General features: G+C 37.4%; 1 protein-coding gene across 1 annotated transcript in view; it reads right to left on the bottom strand.

Moving 5' to 3' along the window:
- OTOGL (otogelin like) overlaps positions 1–12917 on the bottom strand; it is a 94703-nt gene that overhangs the window by 76743 nt on the left and 5043 nt on the right. Inside the window, exons 6-14 of the mRNA XM_015857310.1 lie at positions 12293–12447; positions 10102–10223; positions 7908–8113; positions 5132–5262; positions 4434–4540; positions 2348–2454; positions 1519–1644; positions 734–842; positions 438–484 (exon numbers count right to left, since the gene is read on the bottom strand). Of these exons, the coding sequence (XP_015712796.1) occupies positions 438–484; positions 734–842; positions 1519–1644; positions 2348–2454; positions 4434–4540; positions 5132–5262; positions 7908–8113; positions 10102–10223; positions 12293–12447 (1110 nt within the window). The remainder of the gene's footprint in view (positions 1–437; positions 485–733; positions 843–1518; positions 1645–2347; positions 2455–4433; positions 4541–5131; positions 5263–7907; positions 8114–10101; positions 10224–12292; positions 12448–12917) is intronic.

Here is a 12917-nt window from a genome sequence, read left to right as displayed (position 1 = left end):
AGAAAGATCCAGACATGAACTGTTGCTACAAGGATGAAAACAGAGCACTCTGAGCAACAGAATGATGCTCCTATTCTCTGCATTACAACTGCATCTAGAAGTGAGGAGAATCTTTTCCACAGCCCACTGCACAGACAGTGCAGCAGCTATCTGTGGAATTAGATACACATCCCAAAGCATATAAGTAGGAAGTAGAATAAAATGTGTGAATGTAACATGTTGGAAAGGGAAAGAAATAGGAAAAAGCAAGGCAAGTACAATCAGGCAGTTAACAGTTTTGCTTCAGCTGTCCAATTGCTACTGGATATTCATGAGCTAAATCTTTCTTCTTAAAATAGCATCCCAAACCCTTGGATCACATTTGAGTCTGTTGTCTTTGGAAAAGCGTATCCCCTGTGTTCACAGAGGAAAGGAAAGAAATCATGAAATACAGATACCTGGGCAATCGTGATCAGTACAGTTCCAAATGCCACCAGTACAAACACTAAAAAGAAAAATCACAAAATACAGAAATTCAGTGTTCCAATATTTATCACGATAGGAGCTATGAACTAATTAACAGATCTTGAATTCACTGTTTCTGTAGAACTGTGGATTTTGGTAATACACAAAGCCCTGACCATAAAGCATAAATATCAACTATTCTTTGACACTTGAGCACGGCTATGATGTTAAACTAACCACAGGAAACAGTAACAGATAGAGGAAACACATATGTGAGGCTTTCACATACCAATTACTACATTCTTGCTCAATTTTTGAGCCTACAGGGAAGGCAGTTCCATGATAAATACAAGGACAATTTGACACGGAGATACAAGTTCCATTTTCCATAATGAGACCTATAGGGGAGGAAGTTAACATTTGAGATAAAAGAAAAGTTAATAGACTGTGGTTGCCCCATCTTACTCAAACATTCAAATCTGTCAGAAGGCAGCTGGGGACAAGTATCACCTAGTGACTGCAGAATGTTCAGAGAGTTCAATGCTTTAGCTCTCTCACAGCAGTTTTCATTCTGAAAGGTTGTTTTACGAAAAATGTTTGCCTAAAGTACGTAAGCTTCTACAGACCCAAAACCAAAATGGTTTTGATATTATATAATATATAGCCCTTTCATGATTGGGCTGCTCATTGACCAGTTCCTAATTTTCATTTAGTCCAGATCGCAGGAAGATTTCTTGAACAGAGTGTATGATATATTCTGTTCAAACAAAACCTCTTTTGCTTCAGAAATAATTCTAATAAAGTTGATTAAACCTATGCTGTGCTTCATTGTAGACAGCATTAGTGATGGCCCTGGATTTTAAATGATATTTTACTCTATGCCATAATATTCTCTGTAAATATTTAGAACACAATAAAAAGCAGAATCACAGTTAGAAAACCAAAAACTGAAACAACTAAAACTATTCCTATTCTCTGGCTTTTAACTTTAAGCACAGTTTATTTAGACAACTTTATTACAGTGCTGGATATCAACTTCGCAAATATTTTTCACGTAAAATTAACAGTACTCACCATCCGGACAGTAACATCCATCTAAGCAGTGCAGGTTGCTGCCAAGACAATCTTTTTCAAAGGTGCAAGTTGGTGGACAACAGCTGATACAATCACGGTGTACAAAGCTGTCTTCACACTTCTCAGCTAGAAAAAGAGCACATTACATTGTGCTTTTGTGCAATTTCTCTTTCCATTCAGGAGAAGTCTTATCTCACTGAATAAATAGTTGTGAAACACTTCTGGTGTAGGTGATTATCAAGATTAGGTAGAATGGATTGTTTGAAGAGGTTCTAACTGATGAACTGCAGTGAATCTCTCATCACTATTTAAGCCTGTTTATCAAATTCTTCTATCACCTCTCCACTACAAGTTATAGCTCCTGTAACATGGGAACATGTGCTCATATCTCAATTAGTTCAAATTTCTTTGCATGTGACTGAACTACAATTGATAGGCAGCAGTGATGATGAGAAGGATCTGCATTCCCTTTATTCATTCTGTTATAAAGCTGGTAGAGGCTGAAAGGTCAGCTGGAAACAGTGACGATATCAGATCCCCACAGATGTTTTTTCTTCCTTGTGGAATATGATCAACTTACATGAAGCTTCAAAGCAATCTGCACAAATGTGAATTTGGTATGTATCTACATGAGATCTCAATGGAATTAAAATAATCCTCAAGCAAGTCATTGACTTCTTTGTTCTCTGTCAGTAATGAAGCTGGCTGATCTACTTCAGTGTAAGGTTTGAGTCCTGTAGCAACAAATGTTGTTAAAATGGAATTACTTGAAAAGGATATCTGGTGGTATTTCAAATATCATACAGTATGCATTAATGAAGAGTCTTACTACAAGCAGGAAAATCATCCCTCCAGTCACGCACAGGGGACCCAGCATGGGAACATGCTCTAGCATACTCTGTCACCGCTCTGCAGTATGTTTCATCATCATCCACCCTGAAATGATAAAACAAGGGAGTAATCACAAAACTTAAATCCCCCCTACAAATCAATGCCATGGAAGACTGCTCAGAATACTTCACTCAGCTGATGCTGCTGTCCTAGAGGATGGTGAAAGAAAAACATAACCTTGTCATTAAGACAATGGACAGTTCAACAATACAATTCAACAATTGCCCAGAAAGGCAACAATGTAGTTCAGCATTAGAGGTCAAGAATGCAATTGAACAGTTGCCCACAGAGGACACTCCCACACCAGATGTGTTCAAGGCCAGGCTGGATGGATATTCTAGCAACAGGATCTAGTAGGAGTTGTTCCTGCCAGGAGGTTGGAACTACATGATCTTGAAGGTCCTTTGCAACCCAAACCATTCTGTGATTTTATGATAATAACAAGATCCATGTCTTTACCCTCTCCTTCCTGCCTGGTATGGGAACTCTCACCTACACTGATACTTGGACCAAATGTCCTTTATCAAGTTCAGGTTTCTAACTCAAACTCAGTCCTTGAACTTAGGTGAGTAGAACCCTGTTGTTAGACTTCTGACCTTGCTTCTTAGCATTAGAAGCATTATCTATCAAATACTGTAGACAAGTTCAGAGAGTTACAGTGCAATCTTGGGCAAAGCCATTATCTCTATATTAATCTATAGAGAAGAAGCTGGATAATCCATTTCTGCCAGAGTCAAGTAAAGAGATATTCATCAGTATTTAAGTAACCTCAGATTTTACCCAGATGTAAGTTACATACGGCAAAATACTACCATTTGTTTTACTGTGAAAACCCAACAATTCCTATCACTCTCCATGAAGGACCTGATGCCAAAATGAACTAGTCATAATAAGACATTTCTGTTATAAGCATGATCAGGACAGATTAGCTGAGTTTGTCTTTCAGCACAAAAGATCAAGCTTCCAAAATTAATGGTCTTGAGAATATATTAAATTGCATTTGTATTCTGCTTTCAGCACATCTGTTACTAAATCAAACACCGCTATATTCCTTGTTACAGTGATCAGTTTCTCCCAGTTCTCTTTATCTAATCCAATTAAATGGGTCTTAATAGAAAGAATACTTGGCATATGAAATGGCCCCCCTTTATAAACTGACACTAAGCCACAAGAAGAGACCTCTTATAAGCAAAATAAGCCTAAATTAATTAGGTCCTCAGACACAGAAACTTCCTTCAAGGTTTTTAACATTCACACAATTCACATTCAGCACACATGTCCATTTCAACAAAAATCAAAACCTCCTTAATGTCGTAACACTGACAATATCACATTTGAAAATTTGCTTCTCATTATGCTTCTTTTACTCCTTAACACCATGACACTAAATATCGCATCTTAAAATTTGCTTTTCGTTATTCTTCTTTTGACTGAGGAAAAGGCACAATAAGCTCCTGAGTTACACTGAGACTATGCAGAGGCAGCTCAGCTCTTCTCTTAGTGGAATTAATGTACAGAGCATCAACTGCAGAAGAAACACTTAGAGAACTTGCTTACAAACTCAAATTCTTCCATATTCACTTGATGGAATAACAAAACTCAACATTCATTGAAAATGAACTAACAAGTTGTAATGGATACTACTGCGTGATTCTTGCTTTTAGTCTTGTGAACCTTTCTGTATGCTTTTGATTAAATTGATGACAGTCTGAGGTTATAATAGTACCTGGCACAGTTCCTGTTATTTATGACAATTGCTTCTTAGTCATAAGACCTTCTCTCCCATGTGTTTGTCTAGTCTTCCCTTGAATTCATGTAGATATTTAGCAACCAAACTCTCTTAGCTGAGACACAGGTTATGTGTCCTGTACCTCCACAGTAAAGCACCCACTGAAAGAAACACCATCTCTTCCATTTTGAACTTATTTAGTTCCTACTAACTTCACTCAGTACTGCTCAGTTCTTGCCTCAGAAAAGAATATATTCATTTCATGCATCAAAGTAAACAAGAACTCCATTCTTACCTGCAGAGATCATTCATACAGCTAGAAATATAAGAATATGGATCTATGCTCTCGTGACAGCTGAGAAAAGGAAATTGTAGGAATATTTGGCACTTGAAGAATATATCCTGTGTATTAAGGAAAATCAGTAAACAATAGTTAGAAAATTCTTTCTGAACAAGCATAATTATTTTTAGCTTTGATGATCTAATCTAGGGTCCTTCATACTCCCATTAAAGCTTGAGAATCTCAAGTCTCCATTTATTATGTGTTCTCTACTATTCTTTCTAAAATTTGTTCTCTCTAACTACAGTGGCTTGATTACATACTGCTCCTAAGCTACTTGGCATGGCAGATTGCAAAATGACCATAAATGTATTTCATGTCAATCCAGGAGCTGAGCACAGTATTCTGCAGTATTTCATAATTTCCAACAGAATGAGCTGTATGATGCCAGAACTGGAAACTCAACAAAGAGCTCTACCAGCAGACCTTTACCACTTGGCACATCCTATTGGAATACTTGTACTTTTATGATAAATTGAAGATCTTTGGACATTCTCTAGCAACAGCCCTGACCTGAATCTTTTCAAAGCCTCAATGCTGTTGAGATTTTTTTTTCTATACCGTTCATATTACTAGATTCTTGTACTATCACAAGGCAGGGAAGATTTAAAGTAATGATAATAATAAAAATAATTACTGCAAGATTAATTTACCTCAGTGGATTCTGCATTAGCTGAGCAAGGACTGGAAAAATCTAAGGCAGTAGGTACACAAGCTGCACCATCTGAGATTTGCACAGCCCAGCTATTTCCAAATTCAGCAATGTCTTCTGTATATTCACCTCCTGTATGATAAGAGCACCCAGAAGAAAGACTGTCAGCACAAGCTGAAAAGATGTCTTGGAAATTTTTGAATGTGTTTAAAAACATGTGTTACTTCAGATGTAGGTATGCATAGAGTAGGTAGAGTTTAAAAAAAGCTGATTTTTCCTTTTTAACATTAGCCAATATTTATAACACATTTAGATGAAAAAATATATACATATGTATGAGGCAAATATTCTTTTTAAATACAATTAATGACACTTTTATAATAAATATACAAATAAGAACTACTGTAACACACTGAATGCTTAAGAAAAAATACATTTCTTTAAAACAGTTTAAGATTTTCATCATGTTTCACAGTGGTCAGTTAGCACTGTTATCTCATTCTCTTTCCCCTGCTGCAGAAAACCCCTATGACAAACACAATACTTGCCCAATTCTCCTAACAGCATGAGGATGGGAGAATGAATGAATGAGATGCGTGATTGGAAGTCATGGCAACAGACACATAAGAACATTCAAGAAGGTTGTGGTAAAGGAACAAACCCAAAATTCCCATATTTTTGCAGCAAGAACAATGTATTACATTTTCTTTATGTTCTTAAGTATGCTAGAGTGAGTTTACTGTCTCCATTTTAAAGAATCATAATTAATATCTATGTATCTATGTAATTGTTAACTACACATTGGTTAGGAGATAGAATATTGGAATGAAATTACTTGCTTCTTTTTCTTTTTTTCTTTCTTTTTTTCCTTTTTTTAACTTTTTTTTTCTTTCTTTTTTTTTTTTTTTAATTCATAGAACAGCAAAACTTAATTCAACTTCCTTCAGCACAAGATATACACAGTTTGACACTCTGGAATGTGGGAAGTCCAAAAACAAAATGATCAGATATATGTACTTGGATCTGCACAGATAAACAAAGCTAAACCAAGCTAGTTTACTTAAGAGCCAAGGAGAGTTAAAACTTTTCTCCTTTTCTGACAGAATTCTGAAAACCCTTCCCAAACTTAAAAGGCTGCTTTTCATCTAGAAGTAAACTTGTCAATACAAACCTGGTTCTGCAGAAACATTAAAGTGATTTTATTCTCATTTTGATGTGTCTTGAAAAAAACATTCTAAGTCTTAAAAAAATCCCACTATACAAAATCACTGCCCTTAAAATGGTTTTACGCACAAATGGAGTCCCATGCATTAAGGCAATATAAAGATGGTATGAAAGATGAAGGAGTTGATTTTTTAAACTATGCTTTGAAATTGAGACTCCACAGCTTCGTTATGTAAGACAATGCAAACAGGGCATTCAGACTCTGTCAGATTCAGGATAGATGTAAGAACTGCCTTTACAGTAATGTGGGAATAGTACAGTCAGGGGAGACAAATCATCATCCTAACTGATTCCAGAAATTGAAACATTTAGAAAAAAGTTGCAGCTTAGAAGCAATTTCAATTTAGTAGTCTCTTCATGTGAAGACAGCAGAACATATTGCATTGCACATAGCCAAGGTACCAAGGTTACCATACAACTGGTTCAAGTCTGAAGTAATTCACAGTGCTCTGGATTGTACACTACAATAATACTGTCACTTCTGACAAAGAGAAGTGCCAGAAGAAATGACAGTGGAAAAAACATGTAGCTCTGAAGTTAAACAAAGAGCTGTCATACTTGAAGGCATTTATAACAGAGAACACATTTAAAAATGCTGAGAAATAATTACTTTTAAAGAATTCGTGTGAATTCATTATCTCTTCTGAATTACCATTTAGGTATGAAACAGTGAACCCACTTCTTTCATGACAAAAGAAATACTAGGAATTAATATTGGGCAGATTTTTTAAACAGTGCAAAGACATGTAGACTGCGTTTTCCATCATTCAAAATGTCAAACACCTCCTGCCTATCAGCCATAATGAATGGAGCAAAACAGAGCAGGGGAAAAAAAGTTACAGTGAGATAACCTTTGTGACTTGACAAAATGTAGGGTCATGGGATTTGATTCTCTCAGCAATCAATGGTAAAACAGTTCTATCTTTATTTTTATCAGACTGAATTCCTATGTTTGCTCTTTCTTCACATTGGTTATGAGTAGGACAAAAGTTTCTAGAAAGCACAACTATTTAGAATTACAATGATTACAGAATAATCTACCAACTCAGGAAGTCACTTCTTACTCAGATGAGGCAATTCACCATACAGGGTTCTAGGAGGCCCTTGATGCAACATACCAACAGAGAGATATGAGGAACTTTCTGGAAAATGCTTTTAAATGTAAATATTTCAGCTCATATTTTTATGGCAATGTAAACAAATGACTCAACACAGTGTTTTTTCCAAATATTAATATTTTGGCTTTTCACTCCTTCCTCCATTCTTGAACATAGAGAAAACCACAAGCATTTGCTTATTTATTTATTATTTCAAGGCACTTCCACCAGCTAAGATAAATATACACCAAGTTCTTTGCTGAGCAAGAAAAGGCTTAAGCATACACATGAATAGTTTCTTGAATTGGGATTTTTTCCCTTAACTGGCAATGAAGAATAGAGCACATATTCTATTTTCTATTGAAATGAGGACTTTCTTTTCCTGCATAATAGATTTCAAGTGAACATGGAGCTGCTTACATGAGGTAAGAGTGTATTTCCTAGCTATTTACTTACTATTTTGCAGTATCAGGTCATCAGATTTATCACCATTAAAATTTCCACAAAGGCCACATGGTTTTCCGTGATGATCTTCTGTCAGCTTAATATAAATACCAGAGTTTCCATCCCAAGCAAGAGAAAAACCAAAGGTGGTTTTCACCAGAATATAGTCAGCCAATCTCTCAAAGAAAACATTTCCAACTGTCTGTGGCAACATTAATCTGAAAAAATAAACAGCTTACTTCAAAGATCACAGATGAAACAAGGTTAGTAGTAGGAAAAATACACAGAGAACATCATCATCTAACTCTATACACCCTTTTTTCCCCCATGTTTATACAGTCACTTCAGTTCTTTGTCATGTTTTTACTATCTATTCTTTGCTATCTATTCTTGTCTGTATTGACCATTACAAGTGAATGCTTTTCTGGTGTATACAAGTATCAGCTGTTCTGATGGTAACTCTGAAAGAATAATATATATTCATTTTCAAAGTTCAGCACAGGCACATAGAAGAATACATTACTTCATAAGCACCCTGTTTTGCATAAGCAGCTCTGTGACATTACTATCAGTGCTCCTGGTATGGTGAGCACTAGCAGTCCTTCTGGGCACAGGATCAATCATCAGGTTTGCTGAACGCAAATAGAGGATTTTACAGTACAGAAGATACTCTTGAACAAAAATTATATATCATAGAATCATATAGTTTTTAGTTGGGAGGAACAACTAATGGTCATCTAGTCCAACTCCTCTGCAATGAACAGGGACATCCACAGGTAGATCAGTTTGCTCAGAGCCCCATCCAGCCTGACCTTGAACGTCTCCAAGGATGAGGCTTCCCCCACCTCCATTGGCAACCTGTTCCAGTGCCTCATTATCATTACTATAGAAAACTTTTTCTAACATCAAATCTAAATCTCCCCTCTTCTGATTTGAAACCATATCTGGACGTAGTACTCCCACAGAGCAGAGGGGCCAGATCACCTCCCTTCCCCTGCTGGTCACACTTCTTTTGATGCAGCCCAGGACACAGGTGGCTTTCTGGGCTGCAAGGGCACATCACCAGCTCGTGTCTAGCTTGCCATCCACCAGCATCACCACATCCCTTTTGGCAGAGCTGTGCTCTATCCTTACAGCCCCAAGTTTGTAGTGATAGTGGGGGTTATGAGTAGGACAAAAGTTTCTATCCACAATCTAGGTGCAAGACCTGGCAACTGGATTTGTTGAACTGTATGAGGTTCACCTGGACCCACTGCTCAAGCCAGTCTGGGTCTCCCTCAATATCATCCCATCTCTCAGGCATGCTGACTGCACCACACAATTTGGTATCATCCATAGTCTTGCTGAGGGTATGCTTGATCCCACTGTCAATGTCATGCATCAAGATGTTAAAGACCACCAGTCCTAGTACAGGCCCCTGAAAGATACCTCTCATTATTATTATCCATCTGGACATTGAGCCATTGAACACCATTTTCTGGGCATGCTCTCACAACCAGTTCTTTGTCCACTGAACAGTCCACCCTTCAAATCCATGTATTTGGAGAGAAGGACATTATGGGGTACCATGTAAAAGGCCATAGTGAAGTCCAGATAGATGATATCAGTGACTCTTCCCTGGGTCATCCTTTCTACCCTTCTTAAAAACAGGCGTTATTATCGCCTTTTTTCTTGTCACCAGGGACCTAACCTGACCACCATGACTTTCCAAATATCATTGAGAGTAGCTTGATGACTACATCAGATACCCTCCTTCCTTGGGCAAAAACCACTGCACAGTAATAATGTAGCATAATTTAATCCTAATCTTCCAAAACTGCTTCTGTTGGGGTGAATAGACTGATAGTACTATAGTCATCATCCTCAGATGCTAAAGTCTATAGCATTATTACATCCAAATACATACCTTCTATCACGTTATGAAAGAATAACTCAAGTCTTTGAAATTTGCTGTACTTTATCAAACAGCAAAAAAATACTTAGGATAGTCTTGTACTATCTAGGTCATGTAGGGAGTGAATGCTCATTCAGGTATTACATGGACACAATTCATCCTCCCTCTCTTGTCAGTCCCAATTCAGAATAGCCAGGGGTCAGTAAAAATACGTAGTAAATTATGTTCCCTGTTTGACATAAAAAGCACTGACTTCTTGAACTCCAGAATTTCTGCAATAAAACATTTTTAAATGACCATTAGAACACTTACCTGTTTCCTTCCTTTCTTACTTCATGTCCTGAAATAGTTATTTCTTCTTGGTTTGAAAAAAACAAGCTGATTGACCTCTGACAAGAATACACAGAACCATGACAGTGAGGACTGTTATGAACCTTCAAGGGAAAGAATGTATGCACAATTAGAATAAGTGTTTGTCATCAGTAATTTCATGCAAGTTTTCATAAACACACATATGATAATTTACTTTTCTGTATGTTAGTCACCAAAGAGCTTTAGATAAAAATATTTAAATTGTAAAGAAGTCATTGTTACAAAAATATGCAAAACTAGAATTTTTGCACTAACCAATACTGCTGAGAAACAGCAAGTGTTTAACAGCAGGAAGTATCACAAGGTAATGGCTTAAACACTGAAAGAAATACTCAGGTATCTTACACAGATGAACTTCACACACAGATATTGTAGTAAGCTAGCTTATCACTGCCAGTGTAGAAGCTTGTTATACACACTAAAATATTTCTACAACTCAGTACAGGTCTGGAGGGGACTACTATGAGATACTAAACCTCAGCCCAAAGCCTGCATTCTCCCTGCCAACCGAGACTGGCACCAGCAGAACTAGAGCATGCCTTACTAAAGCACTCAGGATTTGTTAAGATTTAAGAAAGTTCCCACAGATTATTGCAGGCATCTAACTTAAGTGCATTGTTAAAATCTGTTTTTCATTGGTTTTCCAGGACCATCAGTGGAAATGGAAAGCTCTTCTGAAATCTGACTGTCCCCATCATACACAGATAGGTTCCTGAGCCAGGGTATTGGCTCAACTCTCACATCAGCTCCTCAATTTGAGCACAGCAAGTGGTTCTCAACCAGGGAGAGACCTGCAAAAATAGTGGGTCTCAAGGCTATGGGCAGTATGTGACATCCATGACTTGCTACCTTTGCAATTGGGATTCCACTGCTATCCCAGCCATCAGCATTGCAGAACATGACTCCTGTAGTGCAGGAACATCCTTGTCCCCAGAGATATTATGGCTTTTGCTGGCCAGGGTGAGCTCTCAGGACATGAAAACTGTTGGCTCAGATTTATTCTGACTGACTATTCATATGCTCTAACCAGCTAAACACTACTATGACCTTATGTGACAGTTTTTTTTGGAGAAAGATGGGAGTTGTGTTGTCAGTTTTCTTGACAGTGCTGTGAAGCTAAATAGATGAGTAACTGTGAAACACTTTGCCAACGTAGTAATAGGGGCTGTAATTAGAAACCAGCACTCTCACTTTTTCAGAGAAGATCTATTGGTAAACAAATACAGTGCTTACATATACACTAATCTTCCTAGGCTGACACTTAATGCTGCAAATAAAAAACAGTTAATGTTTCTTTGAGTGAAATAAACCAAGCCAGTAAAAGCACTAAGGATTTCACATGTACCAAGAAAGTCATAATTAAAGACATAGAAAATGTTGCTAGTATTGAAAAACGGTTTCTCTGTAAACCTGGCCTAGAAAAAAAAAAAATGGCATAATGAGCTTATGTCCTCTCCACACAGTCACTTTGTTTCAGAAGTAGCATAGGTAGCATAGCATTCTCCCTGATCTCAAACTCATTAGCTGTGGGTACTCAGCAATTTGAAGAGATCTCTAAAAAGAGTGCCTCCCTTACATAGGTCAGGATAAAGGCTTCTGAGCTGTTAAACTTCCCTGCATGACGCAGAGGTAAGCCAAAATTAGAACACAAATCCCCAGGGAAACAGACTTTTCCATGGGCTGGGGGAGGCAGCTATCCATCCATCCTACTATGCCAGTGACTGCAGCTCGGGGCCTGCTACACTTGGCTGCCCAGCCACCAAGAAGGTGAAAGCTGTTTGAACTTCACTTAGCGATTCAATATATTCTGCAATCTGACAGCTAAAGTTTACTGAAGCTTCCAAGGCCCGCTTTAAGTCCCAATTTGCTACATGGGATTTCCCAGAGAGGAGAGAGCTGAGATCCTTTTTTAGCATAGAGGGAGTATGAAATACTATTTTTAATATACTGACTCTGTTGATTATTATTTCGTCAGTGTTTTGAGTTACTGCACACATGTTTAGACATTTTCCAGCAGCATAGTTTTGTATGTAATGCAGCAGTTTGATCTGTTTATTGTCTCTCTTGCTACTTTACTTATGAAATATAGGAATACTCAGTGTGTATTTCTAACATATGCTCACCCACTTACCCAAACAGTGTAATGTGGTTCTGGAGCACCGCAATCTTTTGCAAAAATATATGAGCAATTTCCCGGAAAGTAGTAGTAGATGCCATCAAACGTTTCAAAATGATATTGTCCCCATGATTTGCAAATCCCATCTCGGTCCTTACCATTGTTAGGAACTGCAGAAAACACACTGAGTTTACAACAAGTGCAGTAATAAAAAATGTACAGGTGGCAAAGACATCTACAGAAGTACAAGGTTGGAAAGGAAGTAGGAGTTATGAACAAAAGGAATAACAAGGATGAAAGATAACCTGATTTATTTAATAAAACATTCTTAAAAACAAATCTTTAGAATGCAGTTTTAGTCCCACACAATCATTGGAAATTTTGGATTCACTTCAGTGATGACATTTTAATTCTAAGTAGATGCAAAGGACTATTGAAGAGCTGGGATGATTCTTGATATAAGAGATTCCAGAAACTAGTGCACTTAACAAGTCAGTTATTTTATTTTCAGTAAGTCACTCCATCTTTCTATCAGTTGTGTAGTTAGTTAACTAGAAAAGGTGGTGCTGATACATTAGACAGTGATCTATCTGTTGTGGTATCTATGACTCATCACAGTCCAGATGCTATAACCTAGGCA

The sequence above is a fragment of the Coturnix japonica genome, chromosome 1, assembly GCF_001577835.2.
Source record: "Coturnix japonica isolate 7356 chromosome 1, Coturnix japonica 2.1, whole genome shotgun sequence".
NCBI classification, from domain to species: Eukaryota; Metazoa; Chordata; class Aves; order Galliformes; family Phasianidae; genus Coturnix; species Coturnix japonica.
This window is presented reverse-complemented; position numbering and strand designations above follow the sequence as displayed.